The sequence below is a fragment of the Acomys russatus genome, chromosome 20 (genome assembly GCF_903995435.1).
Source record: "Acomys russatus chromosome 20, mAcoRus1.1, whole genome shotgun sequence".
Classification (NCBI taxonomy): Eukaryota; Metazoa; Chordata; class Mammalia; order Rodentia; family Muridae; genus Acomys; species Acomys russatus.
The window spans coordinates 53,977,086-53,996,961 of NC_067156.1; the positions used below are offsets into that span (position 1 = coordinate 53,977,086).

Genomic DNA, 19,876 nt, shown 5'->3' on the forward strand with positions numbered 1-19,876 from the left:
AAATTGAAGCTATATACTAAAAGGACAAAATTATTTCCTTGCAAAAACTGATCAAATGGTAAGACATATTTTGGAAAAAAATTAATGTTAAAGAAAATGATTACTTAGAGGTTTAGAACATTTGTTGCTTATCATGTTATCTTATCTTCAGGGAGCAATAAAGAGGCTTTCTTTAAAGATGAGTGGTTGTGGCGGCGGCACACACCTTTAATCTCAGCACTGGGAGGCAGATCTCTGTGAGTTTGAGGACAGCTTGGTCTACAAAATGAGTCCAGGTCAGCCAAAACTACACAGGGAATGATTATACACACACACCCTACAAAGAACAATCTAACCTCAGATACACATAGGCAAAAGAGAAACAGAGGAAACAAAAAGCCAAGGCAGTATGATGCCTCCAAAAATTACTAGTCCCTAGTCCCACCGTAAAGTTCTTTAATGAGAGTAAACTGGCTCAAGTTCCAAAGAAACCAAGGGGAGTACCGAGGAGACCTCTTAGTGGACAAAGTGATAACTGCATGAACATGAGCCACTGAAACAGGATCCCAGCACCACAGCACACATACGGAGAAGCAGTGACAAGCGAATCCCAGGGGCACACTGGCCAGTCAATTTAGCTCATGTGAGCTCCAGACTCAGTGAGAGAATCTCTCATCAGACAGGTCATCCTGACAAAACATAACCTGAGCTAAAAGACATCATAGATCAAAAGGACCTAACAGACATTTAGAGAACACTTTGCAAACACTATAGATTACATGTTCTTATCAGCAGATCAAAAAACTTCCTTTAAATTAGATCTCTGTTGTGGAATACTGTCTCAACTCCCAGGGGCTGGGATTAACCCCTAGGAGATCTGTACAAGGTTGAGCCCTTTAACTATCTATCTAGCATGGAGGGTGGGAGAAGCTCATTAGGCTGTAGAGAGACAGAGACTATTTTCCTTTTTTCTTTTTTTAAAAGATATGGTCTCATTATAAAGCCCTGGTTATCCCGGAACTCAACATGTACACCAGGCTGGCCTGAATTCATTGAAATCCTGCCTGCCTCTAGAATGATGGCAACAAACGTGGGCACCACTCTGCCCAGCTTTGAGAGTTGTTTTCCTTTGGTAGTGGAGCCACCTGTAAATTGACAATGTTTCTAAAACTGGCATACCTATGCTATTGTAAGAAGACCATACACAGATATGTAGATTAAAAACAACACACAAAAAAGAAAACAACAAAAAGAAAAACACACCACTGAATGAGAAATGGGTCACTGAAGACAAAAAAATGTATCTCAGGGCTTGCTATGAAAAAACAAGAACAAGCTAAACCCCAAAGTAGTAGATGGTAAGAATTAAGATCAGAGAAAAAAACTAATGAAACCAAAACTAAAGAAAAAATAAAGAATCAGTAAAACAAATACTAGCAAATTCATTTTATGAAACAAGCATTACTCTAATAATGTCAAAGAAGACAGAACACACAATTAATAGGCCGCTGTCTCTGATGAGCATAACTGCAAAATTCTCAATATAATACTTGCAAACTGAATTCAAAAACACAGAAAAGAGATCATTCACCATGATCAAGCTGGCTTCATTCCAGAGATGCAGGGATGGTCAACATATGCAAATCAACGTACTCCACCACATAAAGTGACCCAAGGACAGAAATCACATGATGTTGAAAAAGACATCCCTCATGACAAAAGTCCTAAGGAGACTAGAAATAGAAAGGACATATTTTAACACAATAGAGGCTATATATGACAAACCTATAGCCAACATAACACCAGATGGAGAAAAATTCAAAACAAATTGCCTAAAATCAGATACAAGACAAAGGTTTTCCTTTCTCTACTCTTAATTCAATATGGTGCTTGAAGTCTTAACTAGATAGAGCAGTAAGGCAGAAGAAAATGAATGGGATACAAATAGGAAAGGAAGACGCCTATGCCATAATAACAAAACAGTATGGCACTGTCAAAAGGAGAAACACAAAGAGAAGCCAGAGAGAAGCCAACACAGCTTCAGTCAGGTGACTCCTGATGCAGATGTCACTGGGGGAGGAGTGGATGGGTAGATAAAGGCAGATCCTGAGGGCTCACAGGCAATCTAGTCAAAACAGGGGCCCCAAGTTAACTCCAAAAAAAAAAAAAAAAAAAAAAAAAAACAACCAGATAACACCGAATAAACTCTTCTCCCTCTGGCAGGCGTGGACACATCCACCCACCTAGGCAATGACTTTAACAGGACTCTACTCAAAAAAATTCTGCAAATAGACGACAAAAGAAACCTCATGAAATTAAAGTTGTTTCACAGAAAAACAAAAAGTGAACAGAACCTACCAAATGGTGAAAATATTTGCTATCTAATTTATCTGACACAGGACTAATAGCTAAAATATATAAAGAACTCAAAAGAACTGAACAAAAAGACAAACAACTCAGTCAATAAATGAGCTAATGAAATGAACAGACAAGGCAGGTGTGGTGGCACGAGCCTTTAATTCCAGCGCAGAAGCAGGTGGATCTCTGTGGGTTCCAGGCCAGCCTGGTCTACAAAGTGAATCGAGGACAGCCAAGGCTACATAGAGAAACCTTGTCCCGAAAAAACAAAACCAAAGCCAAAACAAACAAAACAAAATAAAAAAATGAACAGAGAAGATGAGACACAAATGGCCATTATACACAAAAAAGGTTCAGCCTAACTAGCTATCAGAGAAAAGCAAACTAAAACTACATTGAAACTCTCATCTCACTCTAGTTAGGATGACCGTGGAAAAAAAGTAACTGTTGGGCATACTGAGGCACACTTTTAATTCCAGCATTCAGGAGGCAGAGGCCAGAGGATCTCTGTGTTTGTTTTTGTTTCTTTGAGACAGGGTTTCTCTGTGTAGCCTTGGCTGTCTTGGACTCTCTTTGTAGACCAGGTTGGCCTTGAACTCACAATGATTCGCCTGCCTCTGCCTCCCAAGTGCTGGGAATAAAGGCGTGCACCACCACACCCCGCAGGAGGATCTCTGTGAGGCCTGCCTGGTCTATGTACAGAGTTCCAGGGCGGCCAGAGCTACACAAAATAAACAAAAACAACAGTAACAACAACAACAAAAACCGAAATAAAACCAAAAAAAAAAAAAAAAAAAAAAAAAAAAAACTCTGCTGGAAAGGATGTGGGCAGAAGGGAGCTGTTAGAGCTGCTAATGGAAATGTAAACTAGTCAGACACAATGGAAATCAGTATGGAGGTTCCACACAAAACTAAAATTAGAGCTACCACATGACTCAGTGATATCACTTCTGGGTATCTAACCACAGGACTCCAAGGCAACACATCACAGAGAGACCTGCAATTTACCAGTATTTACTGTGGCACTATTCACAAAAGCTAAATTAAGAAACCAATTCAGGCCCTTACCCCCTTTCTCTCTTCCTCTGTCTCTCTGGGGTACCCCTCCTCCCTTTCCTTCTCTCCCCAGGCTCATTTAATAAACTCTTCATCTAATATTATTTAAAAAAAGAAAGAAAGAAAGAAACCAACTCAGGTGTCTAACAACAAAGGAATGGATAAAGAAAATGTGGTATATTTACAGAATCAAAAGTTTTAAGCAAAAAATAGCAAAGTTATGCCATTTGCAGAAATATGGATGCAACTAAGATAAATTTATCAAGCGAAATACAATAATCTCAGAAAGACAAACACATGTCTTTTCTAATTCATCTATCTTTACAAAATCTAGGAAACAGACATGAAAACAGAGGTGGAACTGTCAAGGAGTACAAAAAAAAAAAAAAAAACGCTAAAAAGGGAAGTGGGAGAAAGGGGATGGTGAGGAGGCAAGGTAAGGAACACACTCAATACATCACCTCTACTTGAATAAAAATGTGTTTATGCAGCAGAGTAAGATATATGGTACCATAACTACATAAAATGAACTTTTAAAAATTATAATGAAAATGAAAGGAAGGAAAAGCACCCATTAGTTTTCTGGTCAGAAGCATTCTGGCTCTAGCTTTTAGTTACCAAAGGCCCAAAATAATAAGTGAGTATTTACCTAACTGAAAAATGTGTAATCTAATGATCACACACAGCGTGCTAAAGCCATTAGTATTACATATTACTCACCGATTCTTTCTCTACAGTTCGGTTTAACATGACGATTGCTTTGGTCTTTTGCTGCCACACCATGAGCCAGAAGTGGCAACATGTGTTAGGAAGTGGACCCTGTAATAATTGAACAAGAGCAGATCAGGGAGAGGAGCTAGGAAAGGACACAGCTTCAAGGATGCTTCTGGAATGCACTGTGATAACTAGTGGACTGGGCCATGATAAGTAAATCAAGACTTTAAATGCACTTAGATTCAAAATACAGTCTGCATTCAACAACACCCCCACTCCCCCACCCCGTAAGACAGTTTATTTACTTAAGCAGAAAAAGAACTGATGTCTGTCAGAGTTAAGAGCTGGATAGATAGGTTTAAATAACAAATGATAAAATACAGGCAAGATTTTGTCCTGAACAGAGTGAAGCTAGTTCACCGTTTCTGATACTGTCATATTATATGGCTTTGTTGGCATTACCAAAGATGCCTATAGCATAACATGCAGGCTAATCACATCTAGCTACAAAGGACATCAGAAAGGAAGCCCGTCTCCTTCAGTTTCTGTAACAGACAGGTGCTATCTCACACACATCATCAAGGGATCTATGTGAAGTGGGGAAGTTTATGTCATTATTGACCAACTAACCAGCTCTCTTTGACACAAAAGAATCTGCAGGGCAATCATTTGCAGGTAATCATGAAAAGTCCCTGCAAATCAGTTTGTTGTGCCCAGTGTCATCTGGCAGAGTTAAAAGTGAACAATAGCCCACATTACAAAATGTGCTGGAGGAGGAAAAATCAAATATACATTTCCAATTGCTTTTACATTTGGGTTAATGATAGCATAGGGTTAAAAAAAAAAAAAAAAAGAAGAAGAAGAAGAAGAAGAAGAAGAAGAAGAAGAAGAAGAAGAAGAAGAAGAAGAAGAAGACAAGCAATGAAAGGCATGTCCAGGCTATGACTTTCTTCCTTGCTTTGTGTAGGGCTGGAGACGTAACCCAGGGCTTCATTCAAACTGAGCAGATGCTCTACCAGAGAGCTATAAAACCAACCTCTACCCTTACTAATTCTGAGTGGAAGCTGAAACAGAATTAAGTTCTACTGTGCCTAAAGTCACTGCAAACATGTAGCCAATTCCAGAGCAAGTGGCAGACTGCTAAGTATCAGGAGCAGGGAAGGCCAAGGCTACGGCTAATCCATCCCCAACCCATGGAACTCAAGAGTTAAAATAGTTCTACACTGAAATCATCTCTAAGGCAGATGTATTTCCTGGTGTGTAGCCATTATTCACTTCTACTCCATACATATTCCTTAAGTGAATAAACTCTAAGGTTAACCTGGGCAAATGCTAGAAATCTAAGAAATTACAGCCCACGTAGAGATGGGGGTATATAGTAGTGAGCCATGCCTGAAGAGCAAGTAGAGCTGGTGGCAAAGAAACATCTTACAACGCTAAGCTGAATCATGTGGAATTGAGCAACTTTGAAAAGGTCAGGGTAGCAAACTGGGAAACAGGGATATAGAAAGGAAATCAGATGAAAAAAAAACTAGAAACAAGCTGCTAAATTCTCATGCTCCCAATGTGTGGAGTCGTGTCTATCAAGACACATGAGAACAGTCCAACAGCAACAAATGAATTAAAATTCATGGAATTATTTATCATGAACTTTTATCATAATGAGATTTTAGATTTCTTAAAAGGGATCACTAGTCCAGGAAGTGGTGCTACATGCCTCTTGTCTCAGCACCCAAGAGGCAGAGACAGGCGTATCTCTGTAAGTTTGAGTCTATAGAGCAAGTTCCAGGACAGCCAGAGATACACAAACCCTGTCTCAAAAATCAAAACAAAACAAGCAAAAAGAATCATGAATCTCATTACTACTATTCCTAATAAAAGTGGCAACAAAAAAATGCCAAAGTAAATAATTCATTGAGTTGTTGGGTACTACATGAGTGTACCGGACACATGCAAAAGTCATCTGAGAGGAAGGAACCTCAACTGAGGCTGGGCTGTAACAAGCCTGTAGGGCATTTTCTTAATCAGTGATTGATGGGGGAGGGCCCAGCCCATTGTGGGTGGTGCTACCCCAAGAAAGGCTGAGCAAGCCATGTTGCTTTTGGCCATGGTGTTTCACCACAGCAATAGTGACCTTAACTAAGACAATGAGTTTTCACAAAACATTTCTCTATAGATGACAGATGGATGGATAGACAAAACAGATGATACAGATATAAATGCTTGGAAGGTTAAGTCACTTATACAAACTCATACAGCAATTATAAGATAGCAGAAAGGGGCAGGTGTAGTGGTGCATGCCTTTAATCCTAACACTCTCTTAGATCAAGGCCAGTCAGGGCTACACAGTGACACCTGACGGAAGAGAAGAAACTGTAGCTTCAAATTTTGGCTTCATCTTACTCACGGTTATGAATATGTCACTTAAATCACATTCTTCCTCTGTAAAATAAGATATTAGCACTTGACAGAGTGGGTTTTTTTTTTTTTTAAAGATTTATTATTATTATGTATACAGTGCTCTGCTTGCATGTACTCCTGCAAGCCAGAAGAGGGCACCATATCACATTATAGATGGTTATGAGCCACCATGTGGTTGCTGGGAATTGAACTCAGGACCTTTGGAAGAGTAGGCAGTGCGCTTAACCACTGAGCCATCTCTTCAGCCCCCAACAGAGTGGTTGTTGAAAGGTTAAATTATACGAAACCTGTTACAAAACCCCTTTTATTATTTATTTATTTATTTTGTTTGTTTGTTTTTTCGAGACAGGGTTTCTCTGGGTAGCCTTAGCTGTCCTGGACTCGCTTTGTAGGACAGATTGGCTACGAACTCAGAGATCCGCCTGCCTCCCTCCCAAGTGCTGGGATTAAAGGTGTGTGCCACCATGCCCAGCCCCTTTTATTGTTTATTGTGTGTGCCCTTGGGAGTGTGCACTGTGTCGCTGAGTGCAGCAAAACAGAAGACAACTTGGAAGTTAGTTGGCTCTCACACCATGTGGGTCCCAGGACTGTGCCTTTATGCTCAGCCATCTTGCCACCCCACAAAACTTTTAATTCTTTTTAAAAATAATTTTACTTCTCATTAGAATGTAAATGTTCAGAGTGGTAGGGGGATTGTCTATTTATTTAGAAACAGGGCCCCATGAATTGAGACTGGCCTTGAACCTCAGATCCTCCTTTGCCTGGGATTATAGGCAGGCATTACCAATTACCATGTCTGCTTTTTTTCTTTTTTTTTTTTAAGAAGGCTGTTTTATTTTTTTATTTTTTGGTTTTTCGAGACAGGGTTTCTCTGTGTAACCTTGGCTGTCCTAGACTCACTTTGTAGATCAGGCTGGCCTGAAACTCAGAGAGATCTGCCTGCCTCTGCCTCCTAAATACTGGGATTAAAGGCGTGCGCCGCCACCACCCGGCAAGGCTGTTGTATTTGAGCAGTGACTCTCTGGATGATGAAGGGTCCACTAAGTGTCATCAGCAAGATTTCATAGATTCTGTTAGAGCAGCGCACACCCCACCTTAATATAGAGTTGAGAACTAAGGTCCTGGGCAGGGGATACAGTTCAGATATTTAACAGTACTCAACCTCATGTGTGTGAGGTTCTTAGGCCCTGCCCTACCAAAAACAAACAGAGTGACAAACCATGGTCCCCAAAACAGGAGTGAAGATGTGGGGATAGCTAAGAAAATCGTAAGAACTAAGAAGAGAAAAAGCCAACAACACTGAGATGCGCAAGCACCTGTTGTGGTTTAGGTGTGAAATGTTCCACCTTGGGCTCATGGGTGGAACCTGATGTGACCTGATGGCCTTTTGGGAGGGCTCAGCCTAACCTAAGGCTAACCCGTTGGTAGGTTCGCACGGCAGCGCTAGGAAGTGATGCCTAGCAGAGGAAGCACATCACGGAGGGAATACCCTTGTCACACAGCTCCTTGTCTCTCATCTGCCCTGGCTGCCACAATCTTCTGCCTCACCTTAGTCTAGAGGCCAAAATAAACTTTTTTTCCCCTCTTAAATTTCCCTTCAGCATTTGTCACAGCCAAAGAGCCTAATACAACATGTTTTTCCATATTTCCATGCTCATTTTCAGTATAAAGTGAATTTCTAGCTCTGAATGTTGATTTTATTTTTTTTTTAATCCTAAATGATTATGACTATGCATAGGAAAAACTTTAGTTACTATGTAACAGCAAGAAGTTTACACTCCCCATCCCCACTAATGACTGCTACACTAAAAGGTATGCGTATGATTATTTCATCCAACCCATGCCAGTCCTCCTGTGAAAACAGGGTTGGAATAAACATGTGTTCATGTCTGCTGGACTTCTCAGCTCAGTTTCTCAGATGCACTGAGCCCACTAGGTCTGAGTGAAAGAGGACTCCAAGTGATTCAAATTATAAAAGCTATGAGGCTGTTAAACTTGTGACAATAGTCAGGGGAATACTTTTTGCAAGGAAACCCTCACTCAAGCTTTAGTGACCATCAGGCACTTAAAAGTCCAGGAACTTTCAGCTTATTATTCTTAGCCAGTCCGGTCCTCTTAAGACTAGTGTCTTGCACTTGTCTCAGTGCAGCTGAATCACTTCTCCATATTTTGGATGTTAAGCTACAGTACCACTGCAGGCAAACCTGTCTCATAATGTGACCATAAACACTAGAGATACTGGAGGTGGCAGTCAGAATCTTCTTGCTAATTTTCTTAAATGGGTGCCAGCAGGGAATAATTCATCACTCTAATTTAGATCAACAAAGAATCTCCTAGGTGTAAAATACCTTCCGAAAATGACTGTAGGGCTGGGCATGGTGGCACAAGCCTTTAATCCCAGCACTCAAGAGGCAGAGGGAAGCAGATTGCTGTCTACAAAGTAAATCTAGGACAGCCAGGGCTACACAGAAAAACCCTGTCTTGAAAAACAAAACAAAAAACCAAAAACAACAACAACAAAAAACACAACAACAACAACAAAAAAAAAAACCCAAGAACCAAAAACAAACAAACAAACAAACAAACAAAAACCCAAGAACCAACCAACCAACCAACCAAAAAAAAAAAAAAAAAAAAAAAAAAAAAAAAAAAAAAAACCAAAAGACTGTAGGTGACAAAAAGGTTAGCACCAGGGGACAGGACAAGACCTGGGGGTCTGAAAGTCCAAGCTCCTGAGTCTCTGGTAGAGGCTTGGTGCCTGGGCCCGTTTAAATCTATGCTGTGAATAAACAGCATCTTTTCAAATATATACTGTCTGTCTTTCTTTTGTTCTGTAAACTTTGAATTGATTGGTATCCTTAACAAGTTTACACCAGATTGTTTCTCTTCCTTTTTAGTTACTGGACCTACTTTACTTCAAGTGAAACATTTGTTTCTCTGACAGAGAAAATTCTAATAGCTCATAGATACATTAGGTTGAACTTAAAAAACAATTACTTCAGCAGGGCATGGTGGTACACGCCTTTAATCCCAGCACTCTCGAGGCAGAAGCAAGTGGACCGCTGTGAGTTCCAGGCCAGCCTGGTCTACAAAGCGAGTCTAGGACCACCAAGACTATACAGAGAAACCCTGTCTCAAAAATAAATAAATAAATAAATAAATAAATAAATAAATAAAAATAAAACAGCAACAATAATACTTTACTTCATGCTTTTCTCTGTCTTTTAAGTAGCAGGTTACAATAATCTGTTGGCTTTTTTTTTTTTTTAAATCTCAAACATGGGACTGGGAAGATAGCTCAGTGGTCAAGAGCACTGACTGCTCTTCCAGAGAATCCAGGTTCAATTCCCAGCATCCACATGGCAGCTCACAGCTGTCTATAACTTCAAAATCTGATACCCTTACACAGACTTACATGCAGGCAAAACACCAGTGCACAGAAAAATAAATAAATTATATCATTTTTTTAAAATCTCAAATATGGTGCTCAGATACAGTTAAGGGCACTTTTTTCTCTGCCAGAGGACCAGAGTTCAGTTGTCAGCACCCATGTTGTACAGTTCACAATAGTCTGTAACTCCAGTTCTAGGGGACACCCTCTTTTGGCCCCTGTGGGCACCCTGGACATGTACATACACACACAGACAGATAATAAAATACAACTTAAAACTCTCAAACATTATAGCTTATACTTCTGAACATTTTTGACTAGGAAAAATTACAGTGTTGTTGATGTTTAACCTCTCTTATTTGATAAAGAGAAAGCTCTGATCTCAGAATGAAAGGTAGTGCCTGCATTGCAGAGGCTGGTGTGAGGGGCTGCTGGAGTAGAGGCAAGGAAGCCCAGCAGGACTGTGCTTTACTAGGCCCCACAGATGGTCACGCCTATCCTTAGTATGGCTGCACCTTTTTTTTTTTTTTTTTGGGGGGGGGGGTTTCGAGGCAGGGTTTCTCTGTGTAGCCTTGGCCATCCTGAACTCACTTTGTAGATGTTTTGTTTTTTCGAGACAGGGTTTCTCTGTGTAGCCTTGGCCATCCTGGACTCACTTTGTAGACCAGGCTGGCCTCGAACTCACAGCGATCCGCCCGCCTCTGCCTCCCGAGTGCTGGGATTAAAGGCGTGCGCCACCACACCCGGCTGGCTGCACTTTCTTAAAATATATTCAAGGGCAGTGATAGATAGAAAAGGGTCTTCAGGACCTCCCTGTTCATCACAAGATGAGCACAGGGGAAGAGAACTCCAAACCACTAACAGAACAGGAACAAAAGCTAGGCTAGAGACTGTTAATTCACCAAGTGATTTCAGAAGAATCTCCTCCATTGAACATAGTAACATTAGGAACAACTTTACTTTTTACCAATATACTCAAAGTCTACAAACTATGACATTGCAACTGGTTACAGAATCAGAAACCTAGAAATAACATTCGCAAATGCCAAGATATCCTTTTAGCTATGTTTAAAGCACAGCAACCAAACTCCACTTTGCAGGCATCTGCTCAGCATCACACTACTTGCCTGTGTTAAGATGTAACTTCTTTGTGCCTCTTCTATGTCAACTAAGCTGGCATTAATATAATCATTTTCAGTACTTTGCAGTTTAACACGACTGTGATCATCTGAAAGGAGAGAATGATAAATCGTAATTGTCATTTCAACTTTTTCATGACTTTTTATTTCATGTTAGTTACAGATGACAGGAGAAATAAAGAAAACATAAGTTAATACCAAAGGAGAGTTGAGACAAATCCTACCTAAATTACCTGTTTCTTTCTTTTTTTTTTTTTTAATGGGTTAAAGCACAGTCTTATTACTGGGTGCTGGAAAAGAAGTGCTTCTGCTTCTACTCCATCATCTACAGTACCATGAAAAACTGGTCAGAACGTGCAGTAACATGAGTAAGGCACTTACCTTCCTGGAACTGAAAAGTCATCTCAAGTCTCAGTGCCTAGTAACTAAATATCTGTGTGTAAAAGTGTAAGGGGCTCAAACTAATGAGAATAGCCTCTTCATTTCTGGGTAGCATGCATAGTGTATTTAAATAACTCTTCTTAACACTGAGAAGCTAAGATAATTGGATCATTCAAACTGCATTCTTTACAAGAAACTGAAAACACTTCATTACTTAAGACTATGTTAACAAGTTAGACACATTTCTACATTTTTAAAAAATAAAAATTTCAGAATTTATGCTAATTTAAATATCTAAACTGCAACACTTGGCCTTGTGTCATTTAGATGAGGAAGGAATAAACTGAGAAGCAGGTATGCAAATTAAAGGTGTGTGCTACTACACCTGGCTTTTTAGACTACCACTTTTAAACCACAATCCAAACAACTACTACAACAAAACCCCAAAATGTCTAACCTATTTATGGTAGCTTGACTGTAACTGGCCCCACTCGGCCCACAGAGTGGCACTATTAGGAAGTATGAGCTTGTTGCAGTGGGTGTGGCCTTGTTGGAGGAAATGTGTCACTGTGGGGGTGGGCTTTGAGGTCTCATATGCTCAGGCTAAGCCCAGTGTGGCCACAGTCTCCTGCTGCCTGTGGAGCAAGATGTCCAGCTCTCAGCTCCTTCTCCAGCACAGCACCATGCTTCCCACCATGGTGATAATGGACCTCTGAAACTGTCAGGCAACCGTAATGAAATGTTTTCCTTTATAAGTGGTGCCAAGGTCTTGGTGTCTCTCTTCACAGCAACAGAATCCAAACTAAGACACTGCTTCTCCATATGAATAAAAAACATATTAAATGGCTTTAGTTTCCATATCAATTTAGCTCAGATGTTTCTGTTGGACGGGACACAAGACCTCTGTAAATATTACACGTCACTTGCTAACAGGAAAACTATGATCTTGCTACAGTAAATCACATATACTAGTGTTCTGGGAATGATGATGCCAGCAAGCACTTATTAAAAGTTTATTTTTTGTCTTGTTAACAGTTCAATCCTTCTTTAATTGTTACATTGTACACGATAGTGGACAGCTTTCTACTTAACAGAATAAAGAGCATTGTGTTTTCTGGATAGCATACCAACAGAAGAATGCAAGCTTTGAGAGAAAGCAACAACACAACCACAAAAATCTAGACCCCACTACAGTACCCTGGCAAAGGAATGCATTCCCTCATATTGCAATCACAGCAAGAATACAAACCAAATTATAGTCTTTTGGCCAACATGCAACTCAGCAGGTTAGGCCCACACAGGGTGCTAGGAATTGAGTCTGCCTGCATAATGCTTTCCCAGACCAAGACAGGGCTTAGAAGCTAAGACTAGGAAAAAAGCTTAGCAACTTAAACACTGTTCCTTGATCCTCGAATTCAGCTATTTTCCTTCAGTCTTTAACCCAAAACTTCACAGTAGTCACACTTAATGACTAAAAGCACAATGGGGCATTGGATATTATCTGAAAGTCACCCAAGGTCTTGTACAACCACAAGGCTTTGCCTCACTGTCTAACAATAATTTATCCAGTAAACAACAACATAGGGAAACTGCATTCTCTCAGGTTTAAAAAAACAAGTTTTAAAATTTTGTTAGCAGATGACAATAAAAAAATTTTTTTTTACTCCTTAGTAAAACACAATAGCTCTTTAGAATTAAGCACAGCTGGTGACTGAATTTGTATTTTCTTTTCTTTCTTTCTTTTTTTTTTTAAACTTTACTGACCTCAGCTCTTCAAACTTTTTTTTTTTTAATTCATTTAATTTTATTTCATGTGCATTGGTGTGAGGGTGTCAGAGCCATTGGAACTGGAATTACAGACAGTTGTTGTGAGCTGTCATGTGGTTGCTGGGAATTGAACCCAGGTCCTTTGGAAGAGCAGACAGTGCTCTTAACCACTGAGCCATCTCTCCAGCCCCACGAATTTGTATTTTCTTATCAGGAAAACAAACTGTCAAATACACAGCTATATCATTATTTAGTTCTATTATGAAGACTAATAGAGAGCAGTGCATGTAGCACTCACCTTTAACATCAGCACGGCAGAGGCAGAGGCAGAGGCAGAGGCAGAGGCAGAGGCAGAGGCAGAGGCAGAGGCAGAGGCAGAGGCAGAGGCAGAGGCAGAGAGAGATGCTCTCTTTGAGTTCTAGGCCAGCCTGGTACACATAGTGAATTCCAGGCCCACCAGGATTATGTAAAGCCTTATATCAGAATTGAGAGGAGAGGGAAGCTACATTAACTTTTCAATTCAAAAGAAAAACCAGACAGTTTTTGGTGTTAACTAAAACACATCACTTTGAAATATCTAAGAAAGAACATACACATATACATTCCAGGAACCGAAAGCCCATCAAAATCTTGAGAAACTGTGACTTTACAATTTCCAAAGCTCAGCAAAGATAAAAGACCCTGTCTTTTCAATTACCAGGAATCACATATGTTCAGTTTGAATAATTATAGAGGTTCCCTGACAACCTGTTTCCTTTCCCTGACTCAGTAGTGCTGTCCCAAATCTTTAACTATTTTAATTTAAAAGACTTATTTTTCAACAAAAACAATAAAAAAAACAACAACAACGTATTTTTCAATAGCGCGCGCACGTGCGCGCACACACACACACACACACACGAGGTCATGAGCCCATGTGTATGTGGGTGCTGTTGAAGGGCAAAAGAGGACTTAGCTCCCCTGGAGCTGGAGTAAGTGGAGCTGTCAGCTGCCAGCTGTAGATGCTGGGAACTTGAGTCCTTTCGGGGAGTTCATGGCCCTTAACTGCTGAATCACCTCTCTTTGGAGCCCTTCAACTGTTTACATGCTTTGTCCTCTTCTACAATTTTCCCCCAGATTTTCTAGAGTGAGACCATCAAAACGGAAAGAGTTGCACAACCTGAGTTCCAAAGTCCACAGTACTTGATCAGCATAGTTTCTCCCTCTCCCTTCCTCCTCTCCCTCTCCCACCCCCTCCTCTCTTTCAAAAGATAAAGGGAAAGGAATCACACTTCCATAAGCAATCTTACTTCTCCACTCCTAACAATACCAGCAGCAGCACTGTAAGGAACATATTTTATTCTTTTGTAGGGTACTATTTGTTCTTTTTAAAAAAGTTTTATTTATTATTATATATACAATGTTCTGCCTGCGTGTACACCTGTAGCCCAGAAGAGGGCATCAGATCACATTACAGATGGTTATAAACCACCATGTGGTTGCTGGGAATTGAACTCAGGACCTCTGGAAGAGCACTGAGCACTGAGCCATCTCTCCAGTCCCCCTATTACTTATTCTTAATTCTAATTACTGAGTGAATGAAGAAATTTAATATCTAACAGTATTGTTAATATCTAACAGTATTGTAACTTAAAAATTAGATACAAATTAAACCCAACCACTTCTGATGAAGTCTCTGCCTCCTACCCTCAGTGTCTTCTGAGAATGGTTTCAGCTTTCAAGAAATGACTTGCTCTGTGTGTGGCTGACATACACAGAAGCTTCCTCTTTCAACATGCACAATAAACTGAAAAAGAAAACCCTATAGATTTCACCCACCTAATCTATACCTACTTGAATTCCCCTGGCAAGAACCCAGCATAGCTTACAGCTATGTCGGCTCCAAAAGCTGACAGAATATAATTTTTTCCATAACTAAGCAAGGAGTCCTATGCAAAGACAGAACTAAATCCAAGTCCCATAACTACTACCATTTTAATGGAGAAGAAATATAAATCTTAGCATACATGAACGTCTGAACATTTCAACTGCTTACTTGAAAACAAAATCTATAAACAGCTTCTCATTGACCATACAATCAAAAGAAATACCAAAGAGCACTGTTTAGTGATGATGATATGCCAGAAACGACATCACAGCTTACTGGGCTGTTACCACGTCAACCCGCACAATTTGTAAAGCAGATGATACACTACCATGCCCGTTTTGCTGACACTGGGTAGTAATGTCATCATTCTTTTCAGACTAAAGGGATTTGAACTACAAGATTTCAATCACACAGAAGAGTTCACTGGGTGCTGGAGAGATGGCTCAGAGGTTAAGAACATTGACTGCTCTTCTGGAGGTCCTGAGTTCAATTCCCAGCAACCACATGGTGGCTCACAACCATCAATAATGTGATCTGATGTCCTCTTCTGGCCTTCAGGTCTACATGAAGACAGAGCACTGTATATATAATAATAAACAAATCCTCAAAAAACAAACAAACAAACAAACAAACAGTTTACTGGCCTCTAAGAAATCCCAGTCATCTTTGTGCTGATCAGACTATGTCTGAAGAGAAACAGGGCGGGCCTAGACTTTCCTTAAGATCATATTCAACCATTGACATCCTAACTCTCATGTACTGATAAAGGGGGAGGATTACTTCACTGGGGTCCATGGGTAAGACAATACCACTGTTCTGACCTAGAGTCCTAATACTCAGGATGTAGCTTAAACCTGTGACACACAGGCCTGTCATCCCAGCCTCAGTAACTCCTGACCAACATGAAGTCTCTGTCTTAAACCCACCATTGCAACAGTCTACGTGTTTGTATTAAACAGAAGAATCATGTCCAACTTTCAGCTCAGTGCTAGGTTTCTCTTTGAGAAGCCACATACTTGCATCTTACCTTGCATACCTAATATCCTTTGCTAGGCAGACTGCTGCAGAAGAAAACAGAACATGAGAAGGAAAAGATGGAGTGGCTTGACTCAGTCTTTATTATTTTCACCAGTGAATCATCCTTAACTTCCTGATGGCCAATACAAAAATCTTTGACATTCCTACTATATTTCAAACATTTTGAGTAATTTGAAAACTCTACTTCATTCATCTTTTTGTTTGTTTGTTTTTTTGTCAAGTTAGGGTTTCTCTTGTAGTCCTTGGACTCATTTTGTAGACCAGGCTGTCCTCAAACTCACAGAGATCAGCCTGCCTCTGCCTCCCGGGTGCTAGGATTAAAGGCGTGCACCACCATGCCCAGCTTCATTCATCTGTAGTGTAGTGAATCCCCCCAAATTCTGAACACAGGTAGTTCATGAAAGCCCTGCTCGCCCACTCAGAACATTCTCCACATACACTTTGGCTCCACCCTCCAGAACAAGTTCTACAGTTCTACAGGGGCTTGTTCAAGACAAGATTCTCTGTCACTTAGTCAGCAAGGAGGGAACATTCACTCAGGCCTTCGGCCACTTTTTATTCCCCTTTTAAAATGAAACTCTTGGTAGCCAGGGACCATCATGTTCACCACTGAGCCTTACCTCTCATGAATTATGCTGCTGAGGACCAACTGTCAAAGGCTACTAAATTCAAAAACATGGAAAGATACTGGTCTAAATCACCTTACTGTAATTCTCTCATCTTTACAGTCATTTGTGTGCTTATTATTCTTCATACTTTTATATGTATATAGCTTTGTGTGTTAGTATAGAATTATTAGAACACCATCAAGGTACTGTGCGCGATTTCACATGTCTAACTCCACTAAAAGGTTTTTTTTTTTTTTTTTTTTTTGGTTTTTCGAGACAGGGTTTCTCTATGTAGCCTTGGCTATCCTGGACCCGCTTTGTAGGCCAGGCTGGCCTCGAACTCACAGCGATCCATCTGCCTCTGCCTCCCGAGTGCTGGGATTATAGGCGTGCGCCACCACGCCCGGCTTAAAAGGTTTTAATACAGACTCTACTACTAAAATTTTATTATTTCAAGAATGTTATAGGTTGTGTGTGGTAGAACACACCTTTAGTCCCAGCACTTAGGAGGCAGAGGCAGGTCAATCTCTCTGAGTCTGTGGCCAGGCTGGTGGTCCACATATCAAGTTTTACTGAGGTCCCCCTTACAAAAACAAAAAACAAAACAAAACAAAAAGACAAAAACCAAAACAGAAAATCAGATGGACAACGGACTTTAATCCCAGCACTCCAAAGGCAGAAGGAGGCATGTCTCTGAATTTGATGCCAGTCTGGTCTACAAAGTGAGTTGTAGGAGAGACAGAGAAACCCTGTCTCAAAACCAGAAAGAGAAAAAAGGGAGAAAAATAGCGATACCATTTCTATCAACCACGTAGGAGAAAAGCTTTGGTTTCTTTTTATTTTTGAAAAAGTTTATTTATTTATTATTATGTATATACGGTGTTCTGCCTGCATGTATACCTGCAGGACAGAAGAGGGCATCAGATCACATTATAGGTGGTTGTGAGCCACAATGTGGTTGCTGAGAATTGAACTCAGGACCTTTGGAAGAGCAGGTGGCACTCTTAACCTCTGAGCCCTCCTCCAGCCCAAGCTTTGGTTTCTTTAAAAACACGGCTATGGGGCTGGAGAGACGTCTCAGATGTTAACAGCACTGACTGCTCTTCCAGAGGTCCTGAGTTCAATTCCCAATAACCACCTAGTATGTGATCTGATGTCCTCTTCTGGCCTGCAGGCATACATGTTGCTGGATAGCTTGATCACTGAGACTGGTATTGCCCCAAAGAACCCAAGGACCTTAACCAGGCAGAAGTCTAAATAGACCTGGTCCCTGTTCCTTCTAACCTTCTTTCTCTCTTATCAAGGGCAGGGGGGCTGGAAAAGAAGCAGAGGCGTAAGGAACCACAAATAAAATAGATTTTAAAAGTACTGCCAGCCAGGCATGGTGGCGCAAGCCTTTAATCCCAGCACTTGGGAGGCAGAGGCAGGTGGATCACTGTGAGTTCGAGGCCAGCCTGGTCTACAAAGTGAGTCCAGGACAGCCAAGGCTACAGAGAGACCCTGTCTTAAAGAACCAAAACACACACACATACATACACACACAAAACAAAAAAACAAAAAACAGTAGTGCCTGAAAGTTTCTCTGCCATCCTGAGGTGTTAGTGTCTCTAACATTTCTAGTAGGTGTTAATGACATTGCAACACCACTGTGGTAACTAGTGTTTCTAATAGCTAATGTTGTTTTTCATGTGTTTACGTTTTGTCTGCCTTCTGTACTCATACCATTTGTCCATTTTCTTTTTCTTTTTTTCCTGAGACAGGGTTTCTCTGTGTAGCCTTGGCTGTCCTGGAGTCCCTTTGTAGACCAGGTTTACCTTGAACTCAGAGATTTGCCTGCCCCTGTCCATTTTCTAGTGAGGCAGTTTCAAATATTTTCCCTAATCTGCCTCCCTGAACTCTGAATGCCACACTCAACTACTCTCCAAAACTTTTAAATGTTCATTTGGTCCTTTTTCTTAGGCAAGGGTCTCGCTGTATATCGGTGGCTTGTCTGGAGTGCCCTATGTAGATCAGGCTATGAACTCATAGCACTCCCTGCATGTGCTACCATTTGATGACTCAGCCGTTTTATTTTTTTCAACAAGGTCTTGCTCTCTGAAGCCCAAGTGATTCTGAAACTCACAGCATTCTCCTATCGTGGCCTCCCAAGTACTGAAGTTGTGAGCATGATACACAAACCCCCCTATTAAAATTCATTCATTTAAAAAAATTGCATAGTTTACACTTTTGGTGTCTTTCTAAGATATTTTCGAGCCTTAGATCCTGAATTTCCTCCTATTCATTTCTTCTGGACAGTTACTATCTTCTCTTTGTGTGTACATACTTATGAGAATATCTTAGAACAGTGTAAATAGCTTGTTGCAGCATTAATTATTCAGCATCTTAAAAAACAAAACAAAACAAAACAAAAAAACAAGGTTTTTCTGTGTAGCCTTGGCTGTCCTGGACTGGCTTTTTTTGTAGACCAGGCTGGCCTCAAACTCACAGCAATCCACCTGCCTCTGCCTCCAAGTTCTGGGATTAAAAGTGTGCGCTACCACGTCCAGGCTCAGCGTCTTATATAGAAATGGAACATTCCCTATTTCTAACTTGGTTGTTCATTTATTTCCCAGTTTTATTATAGACTCGTGGATTTCTACTTTATTCAGGAGGTAATGAAATCATTATTCACTGTTCAATTTTTCCTGAAGTAGGCCAGTGGACTGTAAGGTGGCTTGGGTGTCTTCATGACATACTCTCATCAGTTTTTATTTGTTTAAATCATACTCTCACGTCCTAGAAATTTGAGACATTCTAAGCTCCCCCTTCTTTCTTTTACTTATTTTTTGAGACAGGGTCTCACTTTGTAGCTCTAGCTAGCCTCAAAGATCTGCCTGCCTGCCTGCCTCCTGAGTGATGTGATTAAAGGCATGTACCTTTTTCTTTCTTTTTTTCAAGCTGGCCTTCAGCTCTCAACTCTTCTGCCTTTGACTCCTGAGTGCTGGGAACACATACAGGCTTTTGTCACCACAACTGTCTAAGGGATTACACTTTGTCCCAGTCACAGAAATCAGGCAGGCATCCAAAGAGCTGTTTCCTTGTAGTAAAGAGTGAACTTGAAGAAGGGCAGCGGTGGCGCATGTCTTTAATCCCAGTCCTCAGGAAACAGAGTCAGGTG

The 19,876-nt window shown here is 40.6% G+C and overlaps 1 protein-coding gene across 3 annotated transcripts in view; it reads right to left on the reverse strand.

The window, feature by feature from the left end:
• Ptpn2 (protein tyrosine phosphatase non-receptor type 2) overlaps positions 1-19,876 on the reverse strand; it is a 59,259-nt gene that overhangs the window by 18,203 nt on the left and 21,180 nt on the right. For all 3 annotated transcript variants that reach the window (XM_051163501.1, XM_051163503.1, XM_051163500.1), the window contains exons 3-4: positions 11,047-11,147; positions 4,114-4,212 (exon numbers count right to left, since the gene is read on the reverse strand). In XM_051163501.1, coding sequence (XP_051019458.1) covers positions 4,114-4,212; positions 11,047-11,147 — 200 coding nt within the window. The remainder of the gene's footprint in view (positions 1-4,113; positions 4,213-11,046; positions 11,148-19,876) is intronic.